This window comes from Lepisma saccharinum, chromosome 14, assembly GCF_977018435.1.
Source record: "Lepisma saccharinum chromosome 14, izLepSacc3.1, whole genome shotgun sequence".
Lineage (NCBI taxonomy): Eukaryota > Metazoa > Arthropoda > Insecta > Zygentoma > Lepismatidae > Lepisma > Lepisma saccharinum.
In genome coordinates, this window is record NC_139242.1 from 61,417,893 (window position 1) to 61,432,740 (window position 14,848).

Here is a 14,848-nt window from a genome sequence, read left to right on the forward strand (position 1 = left end):
GATTGTGAAGAATTGCAGATTTTTCCATATTCAAAAATTTATGACATATCCTGAAAAATTGAGTATGGTTATTGTTTTTTTTAATTTTTGAGGTTATCATCATACATCACAAGTAATATTTAACTTTGCATTCTGTATATAGTGACATTGGACACATGCAAAGTTTGTAGTAGTATTTTAAGGATTTAATTCATACACGTGTATTATGGGAACTTTAGATGCAGTAAGTTATTACTACACACATGGAATGTATTTATGTATCTGCGAGATGGTTTACTTTCATCTGATAATGTAAGTGATCACTGTCACCATCCATATTGGAACTTGTTCGACTAAACTCCTCAGTGGATATGTAGGTACTTTTCATGTTACAGAGTTTACTTTCAATTTTTATTTTACTTCTGTATTCATATTGTTATAATTTAGACAGACTTGTAGTTGGTCTCCAACCTAGTCCCTTTATTCTCAAGTTTTTAAAATTATACAAGAAGTACCAACTGTTTCACTGTCTTAGAAATGGGAAGTTTGCAAAATCTCACAGATCCCATTGCAGTAGCATGGACAGAGACAATTGCACACAGTTAAAAACTACGAAAACCAAAAAAAATCAGGTACAACCATGGATGGCTCAGTAGCTCTGTTGGTAAAGCATTGTACAGTATGCCAGAGACCCTGCTTCTATTCATGATCGAGCCTGCATTTTTCACTTAAATTTCTATGCAAGATATCACTTTACCTTTAACTTTGATGTAGTGCCTCCCTGATGGCATAGCAGTAACGTCGTCGCCTTGTAATCAAGGGGTCTTGGTTCGATACCCGGTTGACTGGAGGTACATTGATAGTGGTTCGAATCCCACTTTAAACTGTAGGTCCAGTCCCGATTAGCCTATCTGTGCATAAAGTAGACTTAAATCAACAATTCAATTCAACCTTGATGTAGAGACCTTTCTTTTCTTGAGAACCACAGGGCATGTGCTTATTTCATTTACAAGTATGTAATTACAATACTTGAAGTTTGTGATATATTTGCATTCAGAAATGCATGAAATGTGACTAATTGTAACTTCAAGTAACATGTGACTATATGATTCCAGGAACAGTTACTGGAACAGGGCGGTGGAAGGTTTCGGCTAAAATCCAGCAGCTGTTGAACACCTTAAAACGTCCCAAGCGACGCCCTCTGCCAGAGTTCTATGAAGACGATGACATAGAATTAGAAATAGCAGCAAATCCAAAAGACCCTAACGCACCTAGACCAGAAGGTAGCTGCATGACACCAGCCGTCGGAGAAACACTAGTGGTAAGTTTATTTCAGTGCACATGTCACAAAAGCTGTATCACTAATTAACTTGAATAGAAATTGAATTATAATTGGATTGTTCAAATTGTTCATTAATATTAAATTCTCTTTCAATAAAACAAAAAAAGATTGTTTTAAGTTTTGTAAAATCAGTTAGCTTGACTTGGGTGAAATCAAAACATTGCTACTTAATATATTATTTTTGCATGTTTTCTTTGTATTAGAGTTTAATGTAGGTTAGATTGTTCTTGTTATTTCAGACTTATTGAGTCTGTAGTTCATGTTGTGAAATCATGTGACTTAGTAGATATTATTTTTTTGTAAACTTAATCTTTATTAATTTTTTTAACTCCACTATTTTCTTCTATTAAAATTGTCGTTTCAAGTCATGTGAAAACTATACATTCAAACTAGGGCTGAGCTGATACTGATGCCGATGTATCGGTATCTGCCGATACCAGTGGTATCTATCTGAAAGTATCAGTTGGAATTCATCTATCGATACCAGCCGATACTTTTACGGCATATTGATCTTTCACGGGGTCCGCAAAAATGCTGTGTGACACTTTCGCAGATTCTAATTATCTTGGAAATTATGAAAAATTCAAACTTTATTTTTATTTTGCACCAATTTTGCATAACAAATTGTATTTTGTGATTACATAACATCTATTGTAATATTCTGATGTAATTCTTGAATATTCTAAAGCAAATTTATTGGTAAATTGGTGCATATAATTGAAGAAGAATATTTGCACACAAATATTGGTTAATATTTTGTGAACAAATTTCAATTTTTGCAGTTTTCAAGTATCGGTAAGAGTATCGACATCAGTATCGGTTCAAAGTGTTATCGGCTCAGCCCTAATTCAAACCTAACTAATTTTAAGGGCTCCATAGTTAATTCACACTGTGAGTATGCCTAGACTATGAAATATTCTGGGTTTGAATCGGACATGTTCATCATTTTTTTCAGAAAATTCACTGAGATACGTAGGTTATAGGTGATAAACGGGTATGATCAGTGCTGGAAGTGAAAATTCTTAGGTGAGGGAGGGAGGGATGGTTCTATGTTTACCATGGAGGGAAAGGAACTGCTAGGTGGATATCTTGCATACATTTTCCAAAGGGGAGGAATACCACCCCCTTTATCCCGCTCCCCTTCAAGTACTGGGTATGATACAAATATTGAATGCAAGGAATTTTTTCACCAAGATTTAGAAACTGCATTGAATGCACTTCTACAAGTGTATATATACAAAACGTGCAAGTAATGGTTTTGTGGTCAGAATTGAGACACTGTTTACCCTATTTCTAATGTATCCAACTCAACTCACTCTTATGAATTTTCTTCCTGTGCCACCTGTAGGTAGCATCTGGTTTGCCAAGAAACCTTGAGACTGCTATCCAGAGGTATGGCTCTGCAACATACAAAGCACCCGTAGCAACTGTGTTGGACCCGAATGGAAAGCTCAGCATCACACTTACATATGGTATGTTCTCATTCAACCCTTTTTTTTCTCTTCCCTTAATGAAAAATGTTGTTTTGTGTTCTGTACGTGTGGTATGGCAATGAGTCATGCATGATCCACTACCGAAAATTGATATTTGATAATCATTATTTCAAAGACATGTTTGTTTTATTCAGTTTGTACATTACTCACTTCACATCTTGTCTAAAAAGAAAAATGTTCATTTAAAATAACTTATCAACATGAAGAAAGCTCTTTAATAACTTTGCTTAATTTGACAAACAAAAGGCCCTATAAGTAGTGACATTTATAACAGTGCATTTATGTTGTGAAAGTGAACTTATTTTATCAAGAAAATAAGTTTGTATATCAATGATCTTCTTAAAATTTCCCATAACCGTTGTTGCATGTTACAAAATTGTTAGTAAATGTTACTATTAAAGTGGTTTTTAATTCTTGTGGCACAATTTTGTCCTGGTTTCCCATAACTTTTTAAAGCTTATGCTACATTAGTGTAGAGTGACTAGCTATGTAAGAGTGAGTGTGTGCGTGTCTCTTTGTAGTGTAAACTTGAAAAAGTTCTGGGGAAGCAGACAAACATTGACACAAGAATAAAAACCACTTTAAGAGCAACATTTGTATAAATATTTGTAGCAATATTTGTAAAAACAACTTTGGTAGAGAGGATTCTGCAAACACTGATTATTGGTGGTGACATCAATTGAGATACCATGAAGTGTAAAACTAGATTTGCTTGCTAAAAGAATGTTGATTGTGTAAAGGTAGTGAGTGAGTTTTAACAAATGGGACAAAGTCATTTCCAATGTGTGAATATCAGCCAAAATGATTATATCGGATGTAGCAAAAATCTGATATTTAAATTGATTCTGGTACTCATTTTCCTAACTTTGAAATCGTAAAATCACTCATATTTAATATGATACATTATGTTATATTTATTCTGTAAAAGAAAATGAAAGAGTTATGAGTTTGAAACACTTTTTCTTTTACAATACTTTCAAATTTCTCAAATTTTACTTGGAGGGCTAAAAGAATGACACTATGTTTAAAATTCATATTTAAATTGGTTCAAAAAAATATCAAGTACATCAGAATCAATAAATTTCCTTCTTTGCCACTCCATGTTATCATTTTTCTACTTTTGAATTTGCTACAGTGTGTGTGTGTAAGAGGAGGAAGGAAGGATAATTTATGTTTCAGGTCTCAATTATGTAACAAGATTGACATGTCAATGAAGATTGAGGTGGTTAATTCTTAAAGATTGACATGTCATTGAAGATTGAGGTGGTTAATGCTGAAAGATTGATATGTCATTGAAGATTGAGGTGGTTAATGCTGATGTACCAGAAACTGGGGAGGGGAAGGGAGTTAAACTGCAAATATGTTGTTTGTTGTCTGAAATATGAACTATGATTTGCTTGAGAAAACCATTATGACACTGTGGTTAATTCCAGTACTAAAGTCCATAAAACTTTTGCTTTGTTCTTTACAGGAAAGCTTCTTAGTCGCTCGCAGAAAATAGCCTACACATTGCTAAACAAGTCTTTCAACAAAGGTGATAGTTGTTTGAAATCTGGTGACCGAATTGCCCTTGTATATCCAAACAATGACCCCATTAACTTCATGTGTGCGTTCTACGGTTGTCTCCAAGCAGGCATCGTACCTGTACCTATTGAAGTGCCATTAACAAGGAGGGTATGTGGCATTTCATTCATATTATTGTGTTTCATATTTTTACTTATTTTGTTGTAACTTCATTGAGTCATTAAGTTGTGTGAAATGACACTATTTGTAATTTGTTTTTGGATGTGATGTTTAAGTTTATAAGCAGTGCATTTTCGAACATATCTTGTATGAAATTGTAATGTTATATTCTAGTCATAACAGTTCATAGTATTTTTTCTGGCATGTTGTTGTATTGGTGTGCCTAGGGTATTGGTAATATTAAATCAAAATAGCATCTTCTCACTTCCACCCACACCTTTGTCAGTTCAAATTGCCTTGAGATTATGCCAATTGGATAATTTTCATAGAAGTAATTTTGTGGTTAGGTGATAGCTATTTTTATCGTTTTGACTATATTGTACTGTACTTCGGTATTTTTTTTCTTATTTTTCTTATTGTAAAGGGTGTCCCAAAAGTAACGCAGGATTTAATTTAAGGAAAAAACATTTCATATATTTATTAGTTGGCAAAGTTATTACATTATATGAAAGGGTGAACATTGCCATTAAATGTGGAAGAGAATATCTGACAAAATGTCCTCCACGATACATTTGATACTCGAATTCTTTTGATAAAATTCTGAATCACTTTCTCGCATAACTGTGGCTCAATGTTGTTGATAGCTCATTGAATTTCTGCTTTGAATTCAGGAATCATCGTTATCTTCGCAGCATAAACTTTGAACTTAATGAATCCCCAGAGGAGAAAAATTGCACAGGGTGAGGTCGCACAGTTGTTTCATTTGGGTCACTCCTCCTATCGAGAATGTCAGGTAATTTGCCCGCAGTTTCCATACTTGTAACGAATTTTAACGATCGTCACTCGCTCCTTCGTCATGTAGTGCTCCATATTGACTAACTGCAATGTTTTTTCCTACAACATGTGACCTCTCAGAACGCTGCCAACCCTGTGGGGAAAAAATGGTGCACAATTAAAAACCTGCGTTACTTTTGGGTCACCCATTATATTGTCTTTCAGAAGACACTGAGGATGAATGATAAAGTTGATGAAGGAACACTCACAAACGAACACCCACACAGTGAGTGGTCAACTTTTAATCTTGCCACTGAAGGTCCTCATCAGCTTCATCTAATCATCATTCATCCTTGTTGCAATTAGCCAGAAGTGGCAGAAAGTCAATGGGAAATAAGAAAATATGTGAATACAAGGGAACACACACATATCCAGGCTGGAACACAAACATGGAATCTTCAGTGGAAAGAACAAGAGTGAACCACTCGGCACACTTGACTAGTGAGGATGCACTATACAATTATTTTTGGATAGATTTAGAAGAGGTTCGCTTTACAACACCAACATCAAGATGAACAACTTTCCATAACATTTTTCTCATTAAAGCCTCATTTCAATGCTATGAGTCCCTGAAAAATAGCAGTTTTTATCCTGTTTGTATGCAGCCTTTAAGCATAGATCATAGTTGCCATTGTCATTTATTTTTTTCTGTTTGGAAACACCCTAAAAGGGTTAAGTACTGTGGAAATATTGTGAAGCCAGCAGAGATGGTGAAGTTGCGGGATTTTGCCCCATGTCTCTAAATTGTACATGTATCACCAGTGTGCATGTGTTGCATTTCCTGTTTTATATTTTTGCACGAGAGAGGACTATGTAAGTTTTACACAGTGATATTCACACTGCCTTGTATTAATTGGTTACTATGTTTGTCTGTAGCGTAAATAAATAAATATAAAAGTTGTAATTTTTCTGACAGAAAGAACAACTGTCAGTGGCAACCATGAATCTGTACATACAGGATAAAAATTGACATTTTTCAAGATCTTGTGGCCTATAATTGAGACGTCAATGAGCAAAATGTTATTACATTACATAATATGAAAGTTTGTTGGTGTTGTATGGTGTATCATCTAAAACAAGTATTCTGAACAATTTTACATGTTCTAGTGTTCAAATACGGTGAAACACTGATTTTACATTCCCAGATTGTACATTTTCCCACGATATACTGTGATGGTCCCAACACTGCAAAATGTTATAAAATTTTCCTCAATTTTACATTATCACACATAAGTTTGTTCAGCTTCGTAAAATCGACATTCCACTGAATCAGTATTGACATTATCAACATTAAACTGGATATCAGTTCAGTTATATTAGCTCGACGCTAATCTATATACAATGAGGGATTTAACAGGCGAGACATGTGGCAAAATTGAATGTGCATTAAAGAGCAAAATAATTTTTTTCTTACATTAATTTTACATTGTTTCGTTCGCAGGATGCAGGCTCACAACAGATAGGCTTTCTCCTTGGCAGCTGCGGAATCCAGGTTGCTCTAACATCAGAAGCCTGCCTGAAGGGCCTACCGAAGACAGCTACAGGTGAAGTTGTGGCTTTCAAAGGATGGCCGAAGCTTCAGTGGTTTGTTACAGAGCACTTAGCGAAAGCTCCTAAAGACTGGCTACCTCCACCTAGATTAACAGATGATACCCCTGCATACATAGAGGTACGTATTACTAAAGTGCCACTAAAAGAATCCCATAATAATAGTAAAATTCCAATAGCTGTAAATTTTGTCTTAATTCTAATATTCTGATATGTTTTTGTTGTAGTGGGTTTGTATGCTTCGTAGAAAATAAGTTCAATAAAGAAGATATATTTCTTCCTCAGAAATAATTTTTCAAAAATGTCTTCTATTCTGTAAAAGTAGAGATAAGTAAATTTAGTGGCAACATTAAATTATTAGATAGCTAGAGAGCTGCAAATGTTTCATGGAGAATTTTCTAAATGTTGTAAAAGGATTTTTTTCATCATTTAGAATATCAGAATGGATCTTTTATACCAGTTACATTTGTGTAAAGTATCATAAAATTCATTTCTAGACAGAGGACTGTAATTGTAACTAGTCAAGAGAAAAAAATAGGCACTAATATTGATGGACATTGTCCAAAGAAGGGAAAGAAAATCTGAACACAATCAGATATTAAACCATTTCTTTCATTTTCCAATTTTAGGCACTCAAAAATATTTCTTCTTTGAAATAGGCACTAATAACTGAAGTAGGTGCTAAAAATATGTGTGTATTACTTTTAGAAAAAGTCTAAACTGAATTTTATGCTTATAAGCCTGGATTTTCGTGCTACAAAACACTAAAGGCATTTCAGGGCAAATCATCTTCCTATAAACTATCTCTTGAAATTAGTCTATGGCCAACTAAGCCATAATTCTCACTCAAAACAATACTGGCTACAGATCTATTATATTAATCTCATTTCAATAACTACAATATGCAGCAGCTCATTTACCTGAATTTCCATTGTTTATTCTGTTTGTTGAATAATAGTCAGCATTTATTATTTGTAAAGCATATTTACTAGTTTTCATTTCCAATTTCCAACAACTTTTGTGGGAAGCTCTCACAATAATTCTCCATTAACTCTCCTAGTGGTATAACTTTTGGTACAAGTCACAATATTTACACCAGTGCACGATCATTTCATTATTTGTGGGGAAAAATGTGTCGCTTTTATGTTGGTGTGGAATCATATGACGTGTTTCTTTCTTTTCCAGTATACGACAGATAAAGATGGTTCTGTGATGGGAGTGACAGTGAGCAGGTCAGCAATGATAGCTCATTGTCGAACATTAACAATGGCGTGTAATTATACGGAAGGTGAAAATATGGTGTGTGTTCTGGACTTTAAGAGAGAGGTGGGACTTTGGCATAGTTTGCTGACGAGTGTGTTAAACGGCATGCATGTTGTTTTCATTCCATATGCGTTAATGAAAGTGAACCCTGCTTCGTGGATGCAAATGATTACTAAGTATAGAGGTAAGATGAGAAAATCTGGAAATTGAAATTGGCTAGTTCAAATATTTAGATATATATTTTAGTGTTATCCTAAATATCCTAATGGTTAGTTCTTCCTGAGTGTGATGCAAGTAGTGCATATTTGGTTTGTGGTAGATATCAAGTTTTTTGGTCAAGACTGAGTTGGAAGTTTGGCATGCTAACTGTGCGTGGACCTTGAGCTGTTGTTTCATAATATTAATGTGCGATTTAGAAGTGCATTTTCAATATGTACAGGTGTAGACAAAACTAAAAGTAACTTAAGTGCTAACCCCCAGGACCCCACTTTTTATTTATTTATTTTCCTTCCTTTCAAATGTGGGTTAAGAAAGCCAGGAATTTAATTAAGATAAACCTACTCGTTTTGAAATGTGATCATAAAACATTTGATTTATTAATTAATTTAAGCAACAACAGTGCAACAATTTATAATGGCATGTTTATTATAGTAATTTAATCAGGCGTGGCCGCTCATAAGGACGATACGGACGCCGCACTGCCAAGTGTAATCACAAGTGAACAAACATTACTTTAACATTTATGTATTATATTTTACATTGTCTGAATTACAAATATTCCGTTGCTTATAGATCGTTGGTTAGTCGGTTCTGTATTCATTCTTCCGCGACAATTGCGAAGTTTGCAGGCCACCGTACGGGGGAATACGGAACTTCGAGAGAAATCTGGCAGGGCGGCGTCCTCCCACCTTACGAGACGTAGAGCATTTTTAGGTGCTGCCGCGAGGGGTAAGAGGCGAGGGAACTGGCGGAATAACACGCGCGGGATCTGTGGCTGGGAGGACGGAGGGTTTGTCGTCCGAAACCAACCCCCTAGGCGAAACTGGCCCTCTCTCCGGAGAACGGTAAACAATGAAGAGTTGCCAGAAGCAATGAAGTTAACGTAAGAAAGAAAATTACCAACCGTCGAAAGAAATCATTCTGAATTCCATAGAGCAATAAATAATGCAATTTCCAATGAGGAAAGAAAATATGGGTAACTGAAAAAGTACAGACAGGTGCTTGATATTTGTTATTTACCGTCGCTTTCTGCTACTTTTCGGTAATCACGACGATGAGGATAAGTGATAATTAAATGATGGAAGGGCACTCACAAAGAACACCCATTTCCAGGCCGGGATTCGAACCCAGGATCCATGGCTTTTTATAGCCACGGAAGTCGGCTAGAGCTTCGTGTTACTCACAAAATTAGATTTAATTACATGTTTTGATTAGCACGATTTGAAAAAACCCTGATAGTGCGACAAAGTTTCACAATTTATTTTCAAGCCGGCTGTTAAATAAATTAGAAACTAGTCATCTAAACTCACCAAGAGCCGCTACAGGAACCTGTGTACTACGAATTTTTGAAAATTTGGCAAAATTGTCTGGCAACCCCGAGGCAATAAAATGACTGCATGGGAAGACGATAGCATTGACACTTGTTGCAAAGAGAATACTCGATTCTCTTTGCTTGTTGTTTCTTCGTTTTCCATGGAAAAGTGAAGCTTTTTCGGTAGTGTGCTGTAGTTGTGCGTTTGTTGCGATGAGCTATGTGGAGAACTTGTTGGTGCGAAGTTTTTCTCCCAGAAGTCTAGATGAATAAAATAAACATAAAAAACCTAGGCCGGCCTAGACCGAATTTGAATCTAGAACAAGCATGTCTGAAGATGATTTCTGGTGAACAAGCATGTCTGAAGAAGATTTCTGGTAAGTTTGAAGTTTTTACTGTAGAGCTTGAGCTTCTGGTAACGCAGATATCACCTTTCCAGTGAGATATTTACTTTGTTGCCCTATTTCATATATCAATTAGTCATGTTGGACAGGAAACGTTTTTTGTGTAACATTTTTACTACAAATTTTCACGTTCAATGCACGTAAATATTCGTCATTGTGCTTATCAATTTTCCCCTCTGTTAAGTTAAAAAACAAACAACTAAATCTGTTAGAACTCTATTTCTTCTTCCATCTTTCGTAATCTTCGCATTACTGTTAAATAATTATTAATTTATCATAATATGTGCAAACGTGCAAAGCATGATATTCGGTAAAGACGAATATATCAATTTCTTATCATGTTGGCTGTTATATACGAAATTAATCAATTAAACTCACATTACAAGTAGAGCAAATTTATGAGCTGTCGCCCCTCCACTTTGGTTCACCACGAGCCGCCACTGAATTTAATGGTACACTTGATACAGAAAACACACAAACATTAAAAAAACATATACTGTACTTGATATTTTTAAAAGAAAGGTAATGGAAATTTCCATAAGTGAACTCGAAATATTAAGAAAAATATAATAATAAAGTTTAGAACTGAATTTGAAAATTCAGGCTGTAGGTGAATATTTTCAGGTGCCATGATGACCGTGAGCCCTATATTTTTCTTTTCCTGCTTACATAATGTGCCTCTCACTAACGGATTACAATATTGCTCCTAAATCAACTGGTAAAGCACATGACCTCACTTGAACTTGTGAAGGCCATGATTACAATTCCACATTGCACTGTTACTCACAAATCAGATGAGGGGTTTCCCACTGCAAGAGTGCAACCACCAAAGCCTCTTCCCTTATTCCTTCCATTCCAGCCCTCTTACGACACTACAGTACAAGTAATCACTCTGCTGTCCATGCAAGAATGCAAAAGTGCTCTTCCGCAAATACGACAGGCTGACCGGTCGTGTGGTAGAGGGCAACTACTGACTAAAGTTAGAGGAATTAAACGTGAATTCCACAGTAATTTTGTTTGTAAATATTAAAATTGAGTGGTACAAGTGAACTGTACAAAATACTTCAAACTTCATCATAACATAGGCTAATTGGAACTGGACCTACAGTTTAAAGTGGAATCTGAAACACTGTGTAACATGTGTCCTGCATCTGAAAAAAATTGAAGCGCTCCCCCCCCCCCCCCTATAAAACTTACCGACCAAATAATAATAATTTTGATGAATTTAATAATAATTCCGCCAAATAATAATAATTTTGATGAATTTCTAGAGTATGTATATAGAGTGGCTGGCCTGTGGTAGTATGTAATAACTATTCTTATAATAATGCAGCCAGTGAGGAATTCTGTTGATAGCTCACTTGATACTTCCTCTCTTAAAATTTTGGCCAAGTCTTAGTTTTCAACTTGATTGACAATACATGATCATACTTGACAATACATGATCATACTTATGTCAGCAATAGCAATAATAGTAACAAATTGGCCATTCTCATTTTCTCACCCTGTTCAAGATGCAAGTTACTTAATCCTGTCGACAAGATGCATGAGGGTACTTACATTGTGTTTGTGTTGCAGCAAGTGTAGCAGTTGTGAAATCCAGAGATCTCCACTGGGGTTTGTTGGCCACCAAGGACCATAAAGAGGTCAACCTGTCTTCACTTCGGCTGCTGCTGGTGGCCGATGGAGCGAACCCTTGGTCCCTCTCTTCTTGTGATCAGTTTTTGAGTGTTTTCCAGTCAAAGGGACTTCGTCCTGATGCCATTTGTCCATGTGCAAGCTCCAGCGAGGCTCTCACTGTTTCAGTTAGAAGGTAAGAATATTCAGTGGGCCCTTGATTACACGTTTTTCAGATGTCTCAAGCTAAAAGTCTTAAAAATGTACTGATATATCAATATGTATTGCTAGTGAAAAGTATCCGTTTAAATTAAATTGATGATACTTTTCGGGAGGTTCAGAATCTTGCAGAGTCTCTAAAATGGTAAGCAGTACATCGTTCAATATCCTAGAAATTATGCATTTTTAATATTCTTATTTTCTCATGTGTGAATCTATGAATATTTCTAAGCAAAAATCTGGTGGGTTGCAATGGAATATTAGTATGTTAACATTGATGAATATGGTTCACACCAAAGTTTCAAAACCATACCAATATTGTATCTGTAGGATCACCCAATACTAAGAAGAAGTTGTTTCGCAAAATTGAACAGAACTGTTTTTTGACAAATTATAAAAATCTGAAAATTAAGAATTGAGTTTAAAACCTTTCTGCCTGCACCATACAAAAATTTCATAACGATCGGACAACTTGTTTTTTATTTATAGAATTTCAAAGAGAGTGATCATTTGTGAAACTAAAAAAAGGCACTTTTTTGTTCTCGCAACAATAAAAAATATAAGGCAAACTCGAAAAAAAATAATTGGTTTGCACAGATTGACACAGAATTGAATAAGCTAAATTTTGATGTAAATTTAGGTGTACTGGTTAATTTTTAATTGTCTAAACTCTAGTATCTATAATTTTTAATCTGACAGTAGTAATCAATGCAACTTTTCAAACCGAAGCTGCATTTGTCATTTGCATGTTGCTCGGACTGGGGCATTATCTACTTTGAGATACCGAGATTATCATTTTGATTGGTTGGCCCACTCTTTTGCCAGCTATGATTTCGAGCTCCTTTGTGAGTGTGTCTTCAAATTCATCTATGAACCATCATTCATTTTCATCTTTGCAATTACCCTGGAGATTCAGATAAAGGCTTAAAATAAGAAAAAATAGTGTTGGGCAGATTGATCAGGACTCTTTATTTGTATTGGCTGATTCAGAAATTACTGATAATTTTACAGATCCAACATATCAATAAATGCTTTGTAATTTCTACAAAATTGTACCATTTAGGTACAATTTTTATGAATACAAGCACAAAGTTCATAACTTTGTAAAGTAAATGTCTCCATGTGGAGTGTGTTTTTCAAAGGCAAAAATTTAATATCTTGAAAAATACAAAATAAACCAATTGTTTGAAAATTAAGTTCTACAGTTTCAGATTAATTCATTCTAATGCTGTTTTTGACATTGAATTTTTATGACTGTAATGAATTTTTGATCACTTTTTTTCATTCTAGGCCAGGCCGTGCGGGAGTAAATGCTACAGGACGAGGAGTTCTCTCAATGTCTGGTCTCAGCTACGGTGTTGTTCGAGTGGATCAAGAGAACTCGCTAACATCTCTAACCCTTCAAGACTGTGGTCAAGTCATGCCTGGATGTAAGTTCAGAAACACTGTTCAATTTTTTCATTTTTTGCAGCATTACAGCACCAGTATTCATTTCAGGAAGTGGCACATGGACCATTCACTGCAATGTAGCGAAAGTAACAAAGTAGTATTTTTCCTTCGTTTGGATTTGGTGCTTTCAAATATTGTAACATGTTAATGACAAGCGATAGTACAGTCCATCGTGTTTGTACTGAATTGCATGAATTTCACTGTAGTAATTGTTGTTATGGATTTCAAGACTCAACTTTGAAGTTACGTACATTATGATCATGCCATGTACAGAAAGATTCATGGACGTTCGGCTCAAAAGAAAGGTACTTTTATAAAATGGCAGGATAAACTTCCTTTTGAATCTTTGAAGTACTTTGGTATTGGTATCGGTTCCTCTTGCAAGAAGCAGATGTTACATTGACATCAGTTTTACATTCATAAGACGATGATGCACTTGTATTTCTTAACGATGACACATTGTAATTATACTGTAAGTTAAAAGGAATGCTTTCATACCTTGAAAAAGATGTTCATGTAGCTTTCATTCTTTTTCTAGCTGTGATAGTTGTTGTGAAAATCGAGGGGCAATCCTACCTCTGTAAAACAGATGAAGTGGGAGAGATCTGCATTAGTTCCACAGCTACTGGGAACCAGTACTGGGGTCTGCAGGGCCTCACGAACAACACATTTAGAGTTCAGCCTCTGCAGAGTGACAGCAAGCCTCTCGGGGAGTCCGAGTTCACGAGAAGTGGTTTGCTGGGTTTCCTTGGACCGGTGAGTTTATTTCTTTCATGCAAGGCTATGCAAAGATACAGCGAGTTGTTCACGTAGTATGCTTATCGGATAAAGTTATGAAATATTCAGCTTAGTTGTTTAAGGAAGCATGTTGTAAATTGTTCTAAGTTGTGAATATGTACCCAATGTTTGTTATTGAGTCTTATTGCAAAGGCAATAAATTGATATATCGCTATGAAATAATGGTAAAATGGTAATATACATATATGTATATATAAAAATCAAAGAAGGTAAAAGGAAACACTCACCAGACAGTAGAAAAATTCAAAATTTTCGCTAATTTCATAGCATCATCGGTGTGAGGAGAAATAGATGGAACTGTCTATTTTTTTTCTATTTCCGGTGAGTGTTTCCTTTTACCTTCTTTGATTTTTACTTAGCCCTTTTGGCCCTCCTTGCTTTTATCCATTATATGTATATATAAATGGTGTAGGAGACAGTAAACACTTACCACAATAAAAGAAAAGTCTTATATTTCGAGGTTAGTACCTCGTTGTCATGTTAGATAGAAAGCATAAAGTAAACAAAAGTGTAGAGGCACAGAATACTGATGCTGGCATCTGTACAATGTTGCCAGAGAAAAGTGATAGAGCACGGGTTCAGACAAGCAGATCCTTTCACCAGTGTTTGCTGCGGGGTGGGCGGTGGGTGGGTTGCAGTTCAGGAGGGAATGGAGAAATGCTTATTGGGTGGCTAGGTTGAGTCGAGG

General features: G+C 35.5%; 1 protein-coding gene across 13 annotated transcripts in view; it reads left to right on the top strand.

The window, feature by feature from the left end:
- DIP2 (disco-interacting protein 2) overlaps nucleotides 1–14,848 on the top strand; it is a 513,412-nt gene that overhangs the window by 453,907 nt on the left and 44,657 nt on the right. For all 13 annotated transcript variants that reach the window (XM_083135760.1, XM_083135758.1, XM_083135762.1 and 10 more), the window contains 8 exons: nucleotides 1,095–1,300; nucleotides 2,670–2,793; nucleotides 4,286–4,488; nucleotides 6,773–7,000; nucleotides 8,065–8,326; nucleotides 11,656–11,890; nucleotides 13,204–13,343; nucleotides 13,901–14,118. In XM_083135760.1, the coding sequence (XP_082991886.1) occupies nucleotides 1,095–1,300; nucleotides 2,670–2,793; nucleotides 4,286–4,488; nucleotides 6,773–7,000; nucleotides 8,065–8,326; nucleotides 11,656–11,890; nucleotides 13,204–13,343; nucleotides 13,901–14,118 (1,616 nt within the window). The remainder of the gene's footprint in view (nucleotides 1–1,094; nucleotides 1,301–2,669; nucleotides 2,794–4,285; nucleotides 4,489–6,772; nucleotides 7,001–8,064; nucleotides 8,327–11,655; nucleotides 11,891–13,203; nucleotides 13,344–13,900; nucleotides 14,119–14,848) is intronic.